We start from the raw sequence: 16,438 nt of genomic DNA, 5'->3' as shown, positions 1-16,438 counted from the left end.
GTCATCACGTACATAGGTCCCAAACATACTATGTGATAATATGTTAGGCAGTGACCAAATCTAAGGCTAGCGACTGGAGCATTGTTTGGGAATAAAAAAGTTTCTTGAAATGACGTGTTTCTGGTGGTGGGGTGACAGAAGTTACTGAAAAAATGATTTTCCTTGTAGCCTCATGGAAACATGGTCAACTAGGTCATGGGATGTACGTTTCTTACATAAATTGGGAATGATGAGCCCAACATTATGTTAGGATTACCAGTATTATGACATGGCAACAGTCTACAACCTTTTGCAGAGTTAGGAAAATCTAAATACACACACACGCACACACTACACTACACACACATGCACTTTTCTTTGTCCTACTTCTGACAAGCAATTCAGAACACTCTTCGCAGTTCATTTCCTCCGTCAGTACACAATAGCTAGGTAGCTGGTGATGCTCTCCTTGAGACACAATCATCCCATATGTCCAGCTGTAGAGTGAGAAAGGAATGTAAAGAAAAATGAGACACAAAAGAGGACACAGGTGCTATGTAGTTGGAATAATCATCGTAGAAAGTCCTTGCAGTAGTACAGAAGAATTGGATTACAAACCACTGCGCAAGACATCTGTTGTGCATACTGCGGTATGTCAAAGGCACCTGTTGAGCTGAGCAACTCCAACACTGAAAAATCTAAACAAGTATCCTTAGCCGATATTGAGTCATGCTTCTGAAGGGAGTCAGTCAAAAAGTTATTTAACAAAAACTTCAGCCTTTTCAATTTAAAAAAAATCCATAGTAACTATAGTATTGCACCGATATTCATTTTTTTCACATTTACTGATACTGATTATTTGCCTATTCCTATAACTGATATGTCGATATTAACCGATCTTCAATTCTTCAGAACAGGGGAGAAGTAACAGAAAATCACCTAAAGTTTGTGTGTAAGTTATATTTGTAATGATAATGTAACCACTGTAATTAATCGCATGGGCAGTCAATTTTTACAATGTTTGCTGAAGTTTTGCCACTAACCCCTTTCAAGCCTAGTAGTGTCTTTCATGGAAACGGAAGCCACGTAGTGATAAAACAGCTAAGCCAGCTTATCAAACAGTGTTTTTAGTGGGATTCTAGACCATTTGTGAAGAGTGATCGACTAATTGTGTGGGGGGCTGATAAAATACACAGCCTGCTATAGCCTTGCAGCCACCATATGTACTTTCACAATAAAAAACAAGCTTAAACAGTTACAGCAAATAAATGTTGTACCATTTACTGCTGCATTCACCACTTTCACATGTTCATTGCCATCATTAATGATTGATTGTGGGTTTCAGTTAATCGGCATATTATTTTTGTAACCAATACTTGTAAAATTAACTGTTACTGATAATTATCGGTGCAACACTAATAGTAACCATTTTGGGTTGTGCTGAAAGTACACTCTTTGGGCCTGGTCAAGAGTTCATATTACGTTAAGGACAAGAGTATCCTACTTCAGTAATATGGGAATGGTGAAGATAGTATGAAGTATTTCAGTAAAACACTGGTTTCTCTAGGATATCACATTAACACTGAGTGTTGATGATACCTCCAATGGGTTACTTATTGAAGCTACCCTACAACACAATCTTCGTAATTAGTACACTGAATAGGCTGAGCAAAAGCCTAATAAATTCAAGGTGACTTGGTATTGTATTATAACCTCACAATCCAGGCTATACTGAAGCAGGATACTCTCTCCCCATAATGTTATGAACTTTTGGTTATACCGAGCCAATACTACCAACTCTAATCATGGGGCTAATTTCTAGTCACCATTTTTTTTGTGAGAGTGCAAACCCAGTACCGTGTTATACGATGCTTATAGATACATACAACACAGTTGAATGCTTGGCTGGAAGCATCAGTCAGTCAGTCAGTCAGTCAACCTAGTCAGCAAAACATGAATTTAGTATACACAGACTACATGCTGCTATTCAGCGTAATCAGCTTTATAAGTTATGAACACAAACATGAAATAATCACAGAGTTACCTTACTCTATGCATGTGACTTTGGAACAAACAAACAAACAAACAAACAAACAAAACTATTTACCCAACATGCACTACATAATTATATAGTCTCGTACCCAGATCACCTTTTCCCTTCTGTAATTGGGTGAGGGAAAAGTGTTTGTTGTAACTCCAATAGCCATTTCGTTCTGAATTCCCAGATTTTGGGTATTGTTTGAAGGGCTGCAAAAAAAGGAGAAAGCGGGTCTGGCAAGGGGTAGTCATCATCTGCGACCAGGATCAAAAGCAAATCACGATCAAGAGGTAAATTAGCACTGAGTCAAGCAATCAAGATGTCCTAGAAAGCGTTAATTAAGCTGGCTTGCAAAAATATGTACTAGGGATCTAGATCCTCAAAGGGCCGCTTTGGTCATTTGTTAGGAACAGCACCAATTGATCTTACCCAGGTTGAGACTAAATTGCCAGCTTTCTAAATGGCGACTATCATTTGTGTTTGTTCTTGTTTTTCTCTTTGTATTTGTATTCATTCATTGTAAAATAAATAAAAAACAATTATATAACTAAAGTATCAAGCAATCAAGGCTGTTTTAAAGAGAAATAAAGTGATCCAGGTATATTTTCGTTGATCGAAAACCTTGATCCCGGTCGCAGACGGTTCTACAAGATTATTAGTAGTGACCACCCTTTGTCTGGGTACGACACTACCACACGTACACACACAAAATCAAGGAAACACTACAAATCCATTACACGCATACATTGTGTGTACGGCGCGTTAATTCGAATAACTGGTTCAGTTTTCCATTAAGACCTCACCTTACGTTTATTCAGGAAGGATATCCACCCTAAGCCTTTTACGACGGTACGTTTCAAAAGGCAGACACCAAGTCCTGGAGAAGCACCGAGCCACATGTACAGTAATCCGCTTTTCACCGTACACTCGACCGTACATTTCATTGAATGCTCGAATATGTAAGAATATGAGTTGGTTTCGAGTTTCTGCATGTTGCGATGCGTGTTACACGTGTGGAGTTCTGAATTCAAACGAAGCTGTGAAGCATGTCGTTCGTTGCATTGTCAGCTGTATGCCGTCGAATGCCATTATTGCTAGGACCTCGGAAGGCGCCACCCATGGAGTACAATCATGTTCGCTCTTTTCGCGCGATGAATACTCCGCAGTCCTCTCAACGAATTTCAACCGGACTTCATCATTGCAGAGAGACTCTCTGTTAAAGATTTACCTCCACCTAACCCGTCAGAGATAAGCGAGGAAGAATTCAAAGCAAATTTCAGTGAGCCGGATTGCCGTTGACAAGATACATAATGGCTCGAAACTTTGAAAGTTTTCCTGTGTGCTTCCTTTATACACAAGCCGAGGTAGTGTTATACCAATACCTTGTCTAATAATGACTGGAGCTCCCAAGATGATATATTTGGGGAAGGAGTCATGGCAAAGACTTGAACACAGCCACCATATTGAATGTTATGGTTACCAAGAAGATTGCCGTCTAATTGGAAAGTTACAATGGAAGGGGAAACAGTTAGACTCTCCGTCTATGGATGAGGTTCCTGATGATTTTGACATTTCAGATGAAAATGGACAATACAACATAAGATCAAATGTAGTTGGTCTACAAGTAATTCAGAAATTGGATATAGCGTAAGTGACCTATTATCGAACGGTACCTATTATCGAACATAAAAATCACGTAACGTATTCGGAAGTTTACAATCTTATTCCGCATACTCGTAAGGTGTTTATATGGAGAATTCCAATAGTGTAGCCTATTCTTAATGAGCTTTCCATCCTTTAGAGTTTATGTGTGGACATCACAGCAGTCTTGATACTCATCACCACTGACGAAGAAATGAAGAAAAAGAACACAGGAATTGCCGTGAAAGAAGTACAACTCGAGCGTGACTTTGGCGGCGGAATTGAGCTGACTGTTTGTCATTTACCTGAGTAAAAGATGTATCCACGAAGACTGTACAGAAGGGGTTGTTGTAAACAAGGATAATAAGACTGTGTTATTGGTCGCAATGTGCTGATTTTTCACTGTACGTATTTTACACTAAACGATTCGCTGTTGTAACTCACAAGTGCATGTTTGTATCAAAACTATACTTCAGTTACAGTATCATGGTACTTCAGATAACACGTTGATATAATAATTAAGAGTGTGTAAGGTGCACTGAAGTCACCACAATAGAACAGGTGCAAAATGTTCGATAATTGATTAACACAAATTAATGGGCGTTCGATAATAGGTATCGGTGTTCGATAATTCATATTTTACGGAATGCAGAAATCCACTTATAACACGGACACTAATCGGATACTATTACTCAAACTTACGTGAGGTATTCTACAAGAAAGGCACTACCTCCTGGTGAAAAGTCGAGGTTGATACTACTTTCCTGGAGATATTTATGAAGTGAAGTATAAACTTTGTTCAATAATCGGTCACTTACGCTAGCTACTTTGTGAATTTTGAGCCAGAAATTTATGACTTTGTTATTGATGTACTGTTGGTAAATTTGTATGCCAGTGCCCACACACTGTAGAAATTATATGAATTACACTTGTGTATCATCTCTTCAAAATGTTATATATAGAACTTGGCGGCAACTAAAAGAATTCCATTGCCACTAGTACAGTCTTGCAAGACCATTTTTTTTTTGTCTCAGTTGGTAGGGACTGGTCTGATCTTGTTAGAACACTTGTACTTGTTCAAGACACACCTCCAGTTGTGACATCATCGCTTCCCTGCATGCTACTGTAGACCATCAAAGGATCATGTCTCCATCTCAGCCACAACTGGGATCCCCAGTATATAAGCCTGAAAACAGGGTACTTATAGCAATAATGTCTAAACATTGTAAAACATTTTTTTGTGGATTTGCAACTATCCAAATGCCTATATGGAGATCTAAACCCAAAATCTCAAAAAAAAAATGAAATAAAAACTTCCCTTAGAATATATAATAATTAGACTAGCTATAGTAGGTCAGCCATTGCTCAGTTTTTGTAGACAGTCATAGCATGACAAAATCATTCCATTTACATTGATTTGCCATTGAAAAGGAAACAAACTACAGCCCATCACATATACTAACAGGTAGTATCTCAGTACTGGATGGAATAACTGTACTAATAGTGCAGTTATGTCAAATGTTCAATTAGTCAGAAAATTGTATGGCCATAAAGCAACAAAACTGCATCTTCAACTTTTTGTGATGCCATAGTTTTAAATACTGCCCAGCCTGAGATAAACAGACCATTGCATTGGTCTCTCAATTAGCCACCAGAAATTTGTCTTTAGATAAGACCAGAGCTCAAACTGAGAGTATACAAGGGGATATTTAGTATACCCTCCAGCTCCCAAGAGGCTAGAATAATTGTAGTTGTGAGATTAGATACTCTATGGTGCAGTCACTTACTCTAATATAGCAGTCAAGAATGCTGATATACTCTAATAAAACAATCAGATCTAAACATCACTTGGTTCTAGGAGATAGTATACATTCTTACAACCCAAGGAAGTGACCACAAATCTATTGCCCAACCCTCCTGTGTACCGTATAGCCTACATATTTTGAGGGGCAAATTTTTCAAGGTTGAGCGACATTGCTAAAAATAAAAATTTTGCGGATTTGCAGACTCCCAAAATGTGTTAGACCATATGGAGGTCTAAATACTTCAAGGATAAAAGTTTCGCTGGTAACCTCCAAAACTGCAAAATCAGCAAAAATTTCCCCCTCAAAACATGGTAGTTATGCTGATTTTATTAGCTACATTTATTTATTTGATGTTTTATACTATGGCTAGCTAGCTAGTCAGCATGGAAGGTTGACTCCTCAACAAGAAGTAGCTAAGTGTACACATATTATAATTATAGCCAGATTGTTATAGAAGCTTTACTCACATTGTTCCAGTTTACCTAGCTGCATGTATAATGAGGATTTCGTGGCCTGGTGTCAACTGGGGAAACAGCCTCAACAGGTACCTATCTGGTGCTAACATCAGGAAAGCAAATGCCCAACTTTCCCCATTGTGTCAGTTAGCAGTGTTGATGTAGTCGAGGGTCCACTGTCTCTCTCTGCAATCCTCCCGCAAGTTACTAGTCCTACTGTACTCCTAGAGGGTTTGCCTGCACAAAATTTGCTGTACAACAATACCTGAGTTCCACATGGCTGTCGAAGGCCTTTTTCTTGCTATGTGCATGCATTACTGGAATATATGTGTATGTGATTGGCATATTATAATATATGTATGTGATTGGTGAGTGTATATGTGTGTGGGGGGGTATAAAATTTTTTTCATGATACGCTGATTATAATCCCTCCCCTCCATCTATAGTATATTTGATATTATTTTGTCCAATACATACATACTAAATATGCATAACTAAATTGCAATCCTAACAAACTAAATGTCCAGCTACGTATATACGCAGGTATTCACAAAACATCTAAAACATGTAGCTAACAAATACAACTGAAAAACTCAACATACATTATGGTTTAGTTGGATGGATATCTGACTGTAAGTGACTGTCTGTAGCTCAGTTATTGATCTTAGCTGATATATCATGAAGAGATTCTTGCAACTGTGCATAACGATTTCCATCATGGTCATTATTTCTATTTAAAAAAAGCAATCAAAAATTACAGCATTGCTAATATTTCTTACCTCATGACATCATCAGTGTCATCTGCCTCTTCATTTACAGCTACATATCGATACCTCTTGAACTGCTTAACTTTCATTATGACACCCGCAACAAATAACATGACCAATGGAATAGTAACAAGGATTAGCGCCAGTTCAGTAGCAGCAGATTGCAGGAATTTGAAGCTACAAATGCTGACAATCATCACCATCAGTAGGAGAATTATTCCATCAAAAAGATTCAAGAATATATTTCTATATGGTTGAAACCACATGTGGATGGCAAAAATGATGATACAAGTTGTTTGTAAATAGAACAGCATATTGTAATAGTTGCTATTGCCGAGGAACACAACTAACATGATTACTTGACGACACATCAGATAGTACCCAGCAAACCAGCGATATCTTTCCTTGTAGCATCCTTGAAACTGATCCAAAAATGATCTTACTCTGAGAAGTTGAGCCGGACATTGACGGATTAAATATGTTGCCAAAAGTAGAAACAGTGGAAGACCAACTCCAATTAACAGTTCACAGATAAGTGCTACACTGCCATACAGCACATGCCTACCTTGGAAATATTTAAAGCTTGGGGATGCATATGTGAATAAGTCATTGATGTCAGTAAACTTTAATGGCCTAAGAAGTTGAAGTGAACTTGATACCAGTGAGGTGTATGCCAGTAGCAGAAGAAAGCAAAAAACACGAATGAAGTATCGACTTATTAACACTGAAATCCTCCGGAAACACTTTGAAACTAACTGGAATGCTAACAGTAAAACTGAAGTAGCAGCAACATGACAGTAGTTCACAAAAAGTTGATCAATTCTACTGATTCCTTGTACAAGGCAAAGTTGACCTAGAAATTTGGGAGTTAACTGTGCAAAACCTGACAAAATGTCTATAAACTGAGAGGCTCCACTGGATATGTTAGGGTTGTTACTTAACAATATCGCTATCATACTGTAATAGTATATTACCCCATACAGATATCCTGACGACAATTTGAAATACATTAAGATAAACAGACCACCTACCAATGCGATCCAGTACAAACAGGTCAACACTACCACTAACACTGTCATTCCAGTGCTACAATGGTCTACACTGATACAATCGGTAGAGTCATATGCTAGAGTATATCCTGGACTGCATTCTCCACAAGCAGGACCAGACCTGCGATGCTCACATTGATCATTGACTCTATCAGGTAGTTCAAAGTACCCTTCTGTGGTCTCCTTATGATTAACAAACCTACAATACTCATTAGGGCACAATGAAGTAGTTGCTTTTCCATTGACACTACCAAACCAGTAACCTCTTTTGATCTCATTGTAGTCATCATAACACTCCACCACATCATGATGGTAACAAACACAACCTTTAGATGTTGTACTGTAAACATATCCAGGATGATCAGGACATGGGACTAGCTCTATTATAAGTGTCACCTCTATTTGATGGTAATTGAAATCGATGTTCGATAGCAAATGTAGTGTGACATTTGTACCACTGAATACTTGTTTTCCTAGTAAAATAATGATAAGTGGTGAGGAATTGTCAATTACCAGTTGACTCGTGACTAATGTGAAATCATTCTTACAATCGATGCATTGTACACGAAACTCAGTCACTTCTGCAGGCTTATCAAAATAGTCCAAAAGAACACTATTAAAAGTTACTGGAATACCAACAGTTCTGTGAGCCATGAAATACACGTTATCTGAATATTTAATTCCACTTCCATACAATATTAATTGATATGGCGAAGTGACAACCGGAAAATGAGTGATATTTAACTGTGTATAATTGTAGTCACTTGAAATAGGCACCATCGTACCATTAATGACCTGTACATACTTGAACTGATATGGAGTATACATCACTGAGTCAGGATCTAAGTAGTCCAGGTTTATGGTACAATATTTGGAGACACTGAAATAAAGAGAATTGCCTCCATATCCTCGCATAGTGTTTATAAATAAGACCTCTGCATCAGTCGGTTGAAACACTTTTGGATAAAAATGGCAACCTAAATTTAGCTCTACATAGATTGCTCCGCCATGTGACACAGCCGAGTTGTCAATAAACTGAACACTTCCATTGATATCAACTTTGCATGCTTCACCGATGTACAAAGCTCCGCCATATTTAGCTGAGTTATTTTTGAATAACACATCTCCAAAAAGTGATAGAGCACATTTTTGTATAAACATACAAGCACCAAAATTGTTAGTAAAACTTGAATTATAAACATCTACACTAACACTAGATTCAATACCTTCTGGTACATTTAAATAAAACAAACTATCGTCAGCAAGGTTGCGGTCAAACACACTGGATATAATGACAACTGTACAATTAAAATCATATTCTGGTGGAGGATATTGCATTTCTATGTAAACTGCTGCACCATGTATTCCAGTGTTATTGATGAACATGCATTGCTTGAAATACAAACTAGTTTGACTACTACTACTAATAGCAACGGCACCTCCTCTTTTGTTACGATAAATATTTGACATTACAGTGACCTGGGTAAGAGACAAACTAACTACTTCACATGAAGTTGTAAGTGATACAAATCCTGTAACATAATCGTAAGGAAGAGTATGGTAATAGTTGTAGCTAATGTTCACATTTTCTAAAGTCAAACTACATGATCCAGAGATCTTGTCTGATTTCAAACTGATGATAGGCAGTTCATACGCTATATTGTCAGTAATATTTGTGTTATTAATCAAAACATTAATGCTTGGTGAAGAGATATATACAGAACCGGTGTTGCCATTAAAGGAAGATTGTAGAATTTGAAAATCGACAACACAATTGTTACAATCAACAGCTGCTCTAAGCGTGTCAATATTGTGGCTAAAATATACTTCATCAAACACTACCGTGACACCAACATTCCCAACAAGATACATGGCACACGGTTGAAGATTAAACCTGAAGTTTATCTGTGAGATGGTAATATTCCAAGCTTCTGCTAATCTTAACGTAGAGTACCCCTGATTAATGAGGAGGCCAAATCCATTGTTTGAGAAGTTACAGCCATCAATGAGAAGATTAACAAGGTGGGTAAAATTTTGACTATCAACGTATAGTGCACCGAACTCAGCTGGGTAATGGGATAGACTATTTCTATTTGATAAGAAATTGCAATTCTTGACAATCACATTTTCATAGGCACCCGACAAGTTAACAGCCACAGCCTCAGAATGTTGGAAGGTACAGTTCATAATTGTAATGTTAGCTGTAGTGTTAAATGTTACACCTGGAACAAACCTGTTATACCCACACTTGTCCCATGTGATCCTCTCAATGATCACATCACTACACCAGTCACACTGTACACTTCCGCTACTGTTACACATGATAGTAGCAGCATTACCTGTTATTGTAATGTTTGTAAGGTGACCTGATCCCATTGTGACTTTACCATGTAATGTAACTGATTGTGATGTGATGTTGATCACAGTGTTATTGGTCATACTGTGTAAAGCAGTGGATAGTGAAGAACATGGACATTCTCCCTTCACACAACACACATTACTATCACTACCACCAGTAGTGTTGATGGTGATCACTTTACAATGGACTTGTTGATTAGTGAGGATTATCAGACAAATCAACACACAAGTTGTAAACATCATTCTAAAATAAACAATAATTAAATTAGCGATGGTTGTTTACAACAATGCTGGACATGATGCATTTCAATTAAACAGTGCTTGTATCCACAGCAAGCAGTAGCCAGCCATGGGTTTTTGCTTGGTTTCTGCATTGTTTTTCTTTTAAAATGGTGCACACAAATCCATGGACTCAACAACCAGCTAATTGGTTGACTGACTGAGTAACTGATTGATGAACTACATAGTTGTTAATTATGAGCATATTGCTATTAATTAATTCCATAGCTAATAACACTCTTATTAACCAAAGTGACAGAAAGAAACCATATACAATCAAATTATTTAGACCACTGCAGACAAAGCAAGGTAGTGGTAAGGTTTCTTTCACCTTGAATCTAATAAGCAAGTCATGATTTGATAAAGTGTTGGTTCATCACTACATTCAGGTCAGGTGGATCCATTCTCTCCAGATCAGATCACATGTGATCACAAATCAACAAGCTTAATAGTACTGATAAAAATGCAGTCAAGAAACTTATGCAGGGACATATTCACCTTTCAGGAATGTGCGCTGCTGTCTGTGGGCATGCATGGCATCATACCCACTTATTGGGAGGTGTGCATGTTGTTGTTCCTCATATGAGCAAAAGGGCCATGCCCACTAATGGGACTTGTGGGTTGCTGTAAGTATCCTGTAGACTTATGTGTAGCCACACCCACTTAGGAACTGATTTTGGTACGCCTAAAGTCATAATGATGTTAAGGGGGGAGGGGGTTCAGCCCAAGACATTATTAATTTTTATTAAAGCAGTTATAGTGTAAACAGCTAGGAATAGAGAAAGTGATGTTAAGCAGCAATACTTTTTGTAGACTATGTTTTCAGGTAAAGAATATAACATTTTGTGCTTCTATTGCTAATGCATTGTTTTTATAGTGTGATGTTAAGGAGGGAGGGAGGGGTCTGAAGTTAGCGCCACTATGATGTTAAGCGTACCAAAATCAGTTTGGAGATGCCCCCTTATTGACTACTGATTAGGCTATGCAAAGTTAAATATATGTTTCTGGCCCAACCAATTCCCCAATATCGACCAGGTGACCAGGCTTTTCTTGATTTTTTTGGTACCTTTTTGATGTGTTATACACTACATCTGCATGACATAGCAGTAAATGGGATTACACGGAAAAATAAAGTTAATGTATAAAGTCAGTGCATCTTTATAAGAAAAGAGTATTTACAAGACATGAAAATCTTGCAACAAATATAAAATAATATAAATTATTGTATGGTGATTGCACAATTCATTCAGCAAAAAAAATGACCAGGAAGGGAACTAGAAACATATAAGTGGCCTTATATAAATAAAGTACTAATATTAGTTTCAGCAGATAATCCTCTCTATAGTGAAATTTATAAGGATAACTAACTAGTACACCATGTCCAAAACTACGCGAGGGGTAGCTAACGTCTTGGGACTCTCATACACTATCTGAGAAATCCAAATATAAATACATATAACTACATGAAATATTTATCGAAATAATGCAGAAATACGTGTTGAAACTCTCACACATAATTTAGAAGTTTGCGACCCCTTGCTACTACGTATATAAATCCAGTTCTTGACAGACAACTGTATTAATTAAACTGGATTAACCTGGTCAGCAGTACTGACCCACTTACAGCCCTGGAAACCATGTACATAGCTAGCTACAAGCTATAGGCAGAATATTAGCAGGTTAATACGCATAATTAAGTTGACATTGTGTTACTGTAAGTCCATATTGGCAAGATTGATAGTGTGACAATATGTTGGCATCCCAATGATAATACATGCTCATTCCAACCAAACGTGTACATTAACAGCAGCAAATACAGCAATAATATCGGATATCTACACCATGCAAGACACCATGCATACTAACTAAGCATGTCAAACAGACCAGTATGAACTTACGTACCTAATTTCAAGTCCTAATGTCAGTCTCACGAAACGGACTGGTAGTCTCGTGCACAGACAGCTTTTTTTCTTTTTGTGTGGGGGCGACGGACTGGTAGGTGAACTCCACTCAGTGCAAAAGATGTAGCGGTAGGTGATTAAAAGGTGGTCCCAAACCGATCGTATAGCTCGTACAGCTTAATATGAAGTCGTGAAGAAGCTGGATAGCCGGGTCGTGGATAGGTAGTTAAACTGTTGGTTCAGCGACTCTAGTCTTCGTTTTGTAAGGCACTCATTGAGGCTCGTTCATAGATAATTATCTTCCCTGCAGGGCGGACACTGTTGATTTTAAATAAGCGCTATATAAAATTATTAATTTTTTAAACGCGTCTATATCATATAAGCGTTCTTTAGCATAAACGGCAAAGTCTGCAAAGTTATCAAGCTTTTTTTTTCTGTTAATGCTATCCCACTAGGGACCTGTGATGAGGCTTAAAGCCTGTGACAATACAGGGAGTCAGAAACGTGCAGCTGAAACATGAAGAATGCAGAAAATCCAGACACATTGGTGACTTGATCCCCTGCAACATGCAGTCTAGGCATGGGCATAATTGTGCTCACCAATCCATTGATTCTGGAGTGGCAGGAGGGGTTTTCCAGGAACCCCAATTGGATTTACTGTCTTCCAAAAGGGTACGTGGCTTCAAAATCACTGATTTGGCCAACAGGTATAGACTTAACTTAACGTCTTAACCTTTTTGTAATAGTAGACTTTAGCATCATCATAAAGTTGACAAAATTCTTGGTCCAAACGTGTCTGTTCCTAATTTCATACTATCAAGCTAGGCATTGATTCAAGCCTACATGAGTGTAAAAGTACTCAGTGTGGTGTGTAGCTTTGAAAAGAAGTTACAGCCAGCATACATGCATCTTAGATGCTTATTGTCGGTTTTATGTGCTTTTTTATAAATTTAGTCTATGTATTAAAACTTCACAACATAAAAGCTGAACGTCTACAGGACCCGATGGTCCTGTAGTCTGGAAAACAAATTAAACCACTCATACAGATATGCATACGGCAGTGTGTGCATGAGTGAATTACAAGTATAGCCATTGATCACAGTTAATATTGTGTTAAAAGTGTGGAAGTTAGTTGAAACTGGAATAGCTGAACATTGATAACAACGAAAGGTGCAGAATTAAAGTTGACTAAGAATTTTTCCAGGAGGTGGTTTATAAAATGTTGCTTAAATGTTGCTTAAGTTGATGAACTGAAAGAGATGTGTCAATTACAGGCATAGACTGACAATTCTACTGAAACATGTACAGAAGTGCTGATAGCTATATGGAAGAAGGTGATTTAGAATGAACTAACTTGCAAGAGTTTCCAGATCTTGTCAGAGCTTGTAGCAAATTGGATGTTAAAAATGATCAGATGGCTGTTTAATAAGACACTTTACTAGAAACACTAAGTCATTGAGTTCATATAGCTATGTACATTAGTAGTAGCAACTGTAGCTACTCAAGTTGAGTTGTGTAAGATGATTCGTATAGTCATGTAATATGTATTTCATTGCCCACATTGCCTGGTGTTGAATGCATTCCAAAATGAGTGTGCCCATGGTCTCCATAGCTGAGAGAAATAGAGCAACTGAGAACTGACTAAAGAAATGTATAATTGTTTATTGTTTTTTTTTTTCACTAGGATACTGTTTGTTCTAAAAGTATGATGGAGGACTTGGTAGGCTTTTGCAGCAATGTTCTTATAGTGCTCTGACCGTTCTTATAGTGCCCTGACCATTGGAGGTTGTCAGTAAAAGCCAGTAATACCAAGGTCTTATTGCATCGATTTTTGGAGAATTTCTTCACTCTAGTTACCATTGACCTTGTATGCATGCATGAGGAGTAGTTGAGATTCATGGCCAGAAATAAATTTAACTTCGTTGAAAAGATTAGTATTGCAGCTCCAGTGTGAGATGTTGTTAATATCTTCTTGAAGTTGGTTATGTCATTGGATGAATTGATAATCTGCAGGCATTTGGTATCATCAGCAAACAGAAAAGGAATTGAAGTGTAAATACACTCTGGAAGATCATAACAAAATAGTGGCCCAATTACACTACCTTGTGGTACTCCTGCATGAGAGAACATTGCATATAGATCTGAACAGCATTTTCCAATTTTGACACACTGAGATCAGTACTTTAAGTAAAATTTAACCTTTTATAGCCACTTTGCTGTTGAGATATTATAAAATGGCCATGTATGGCATGATTTTCTACCATTAGCTTCATAGTACAAGTTATAGATAATGACCTGAGGCATGATGAGGTGTGGTTTGTGTCCACGTACCCTGTATTTGCAGGCCCTTGGATTTAGTCTCATTAAGTGAAGCTCCTTTGTCATCAGTAATTCAACTTCTGAATGACTTATTGTGCCTCTTTGTGACTACAAACTGGGTAAACCAGCCAAGTACACTAGCTATATATAGGTTTCACACTTTCTTGTACTGCTTTTAGCTTGAAAACTCCGTTGAACGATCTCAGACCCAAGCATTGGTGATTTAATGCTTTTAGTAGCAAATCAGACCCAGTGGTGCATGACTTGATCAGGCCAAATTATAGTTTTCTGGTCCTCATCATTTTTTGTTTGTTTGTTTGAAGAATGAATTGCACAATAATGTTCTAGTGTTCTGACATTCTATGTGCACCTAGTGTTCAGATAACTAAAATGTCCATAACTCTGATATAAGCAAAATCACCTTAAAACAATGTAGCTTTTGCAATAAAAAGATTATGAAAAGTTTGTCTAGCTATATAATTGAAAGTTTGGATAACTGAAGTTTGGATAACTGAAGTTTGGATAACTGAAGTTTGGATAGATGTATGGCCATAGGTGAGCAAGGGGGTGTCACGTACAGGTACGCGCTGTAGGTAGATCTGCGACCGCGGTCAAAGTCTTGAGCGGCCGAAATTTCGCTTTGACCTGTGACTAAGAGCCTTTTTCGACCTTTGACCGGTGATTTAGCAAAGATACTTCAGCACTTTTCGATTGTGGGTTGGAAGCTTTAGCCTTGACCGTTGAATTGGCACGGTTTTGGTGGCCTTAACCTTTGACTTATAGACTTTGACCGCGGTCGCAGATCTACCTACAGTGAGTGCCTGTGTGTCACCCCTTTGCTAAGGGAATTGGACAGAGTTGGGGGTAACGCGTTACGTAATAAAGTAACGAGTAATATAACGCGTTACATGGCAAAGTAACGAGTAACAGTAACCAATTGTAGCGAATGTAACGCGTTACTTCCTTTTCAGGCGCATTATATCCAGGCACGTGATTGATTACATTTTGGGTTCAGACAAGACTGGAGATATCTATATAGGCATGGACAAAGAATGATAGTGTATGGGGAGTGCCCTTGAGGCCAAGATACAACAACAAAGTATGTATTTGTGGCTGAACTACACCAGAGAAACACGTGTCTCGCTCGTGTCAGTTGTAGTTGTAGGCTGGTAACTTGTATTTAGAAGGTTGGAATTACTTTGTAGTTTGTAACGAACAATGTAATATTATTACTAGTTACAGACCTCAGTCAGAGTAGCGAGTAATAATTATGTAACTCGTTACTTTTTTCAGTAAGTAATATGTAACTGTAGCGCGCTACATCACATAAAAGTAACGAGTAATATGTAACTATAGTTACATTTTTAGTATGACGACCCCAACTCTGGAATTGGAGAGGGGAGGGGAGAATACTGGTCCCTTGATCTGGGTGAAACTTTTGTAGTAAAGTTGCAGTATGGATTGGCACAATTTACAGTTTTTTTGTTTTTTTTTGTTAGCATAAATCCTTAGAGTTGCTTAATTCAGCTTGAGGTTGCACCCCCATTCACTGTTGAAATTCGCTTACATGTACTACAGGTAATTCAGTATAATTGTTCCCCTGAAAATTGGCTCTAGAATCCCCACTGAATGTATACATAGTTTCTGGCGTTGTTCAATGAGAGTCAGTGAATGATCTAGCATGAGATATTCTGTCATAGTAGAGTGGACTAGTGCACTTTGTGATATATACAATTGTGAAACTTTCCACACAAATACATAGTATTGCTAATGACAGTGTTGTTTGATATAATGCCACTGTAAATGTTTCCTTTAACAACCTGTACATACATGCAGTTGCTCTTGCA

At 37.8% G+C, this 16,438-nt stretch overlaps 1 protein-coding gene and 1 long non-coding RNA gene across 12 annotated transcripts in view; both read right to left on the bottom strand.

Moving 5' to 3' along the window:
• LOC136247434 (uncharacterized) overlaps nt 1-2,961 on the bottom strand; it is a 67,117-nt gene extending 64,156 nt beyond the window's left edge. For 10 of the 11 annotated variants that reach the window (XR_010697538.1, XR_010697535.1, XR_010697536.1 and 7 more), the window contains exons 1-2: nt 2,821-2,961; nt 352-476 (exon numbers count right to left, since the gene is read on the bottom strand). This is a non-coding gene — a long non-coding RNA (uncharacterized lncRNA). The remainder of the gene's footprint in view (nt 1-351; nt 477-2,820) is intronic. The other variant, XR_010697537.1, reaches the window with a different exon arrangement.
• A 3,403-nt stretch (nt 2,962-6,364) lies between these two features.
• On the bottom strand, nt 6,365-12,590 carry LOC136245531 (uncharacterized). The gene is made up of 3 exons (XM_066037061.1): nt 12,274-12,590; nt 6,698-10,336; nt 6,365-6,648 (listed from the first exon to the last, which is right to left on the bottom strand). The coding sequence occupies exons 2-3, from the start codon at nt 10,333-10,335 to the stop codon at nt 6,570-6,572; spliced, it is 3,717 nt and encodes a 1,238-aa protein (XP_065893133.1). The 5' UTR covers nt 10,336; nt 12,274-12,590; the 3' UTR covers nt 6,365-6,569.
• Nucleotides 12,591-16,438: the final 3,848 nt, after the last annotated feature.

This window comes from Dysidea avara, chromosome 2 (genome assembly GCF_963678975.1).
Source record: "Dysidea avara chromosome 2, odDysAvar1.4, whole genome shotgun sequence".
Classification (NCBI taxonomy): Eukaryota; Metazoa; Porifera; class Demospongiae; order Dictyoceratida; family Dysideidae; genus Dysidea; species Dysidea avara.
The sequence above is the reverse complement of the archived record's forward strand: the minus strand, read 5'-3'. Positions and strand labels throughout refer to the sequence as shown.

Bases quoted from the DNA above. Each gene is read 5' to 3' on its own strand.
- LOC136245531 (XM_066037061.1), bottom strand. From the start codon at position 10,335: ATGATGTTTACAACTTGTGTGTTGATTTGTCTGATAATCCTCACTAAT. The intron at 6,649-6,697 runs GTAAGAAATATT...TTTTTTAAATAG, and splicing joins GACACTGATGATGTCATGAG to AAATAATGACCATGATGGAA.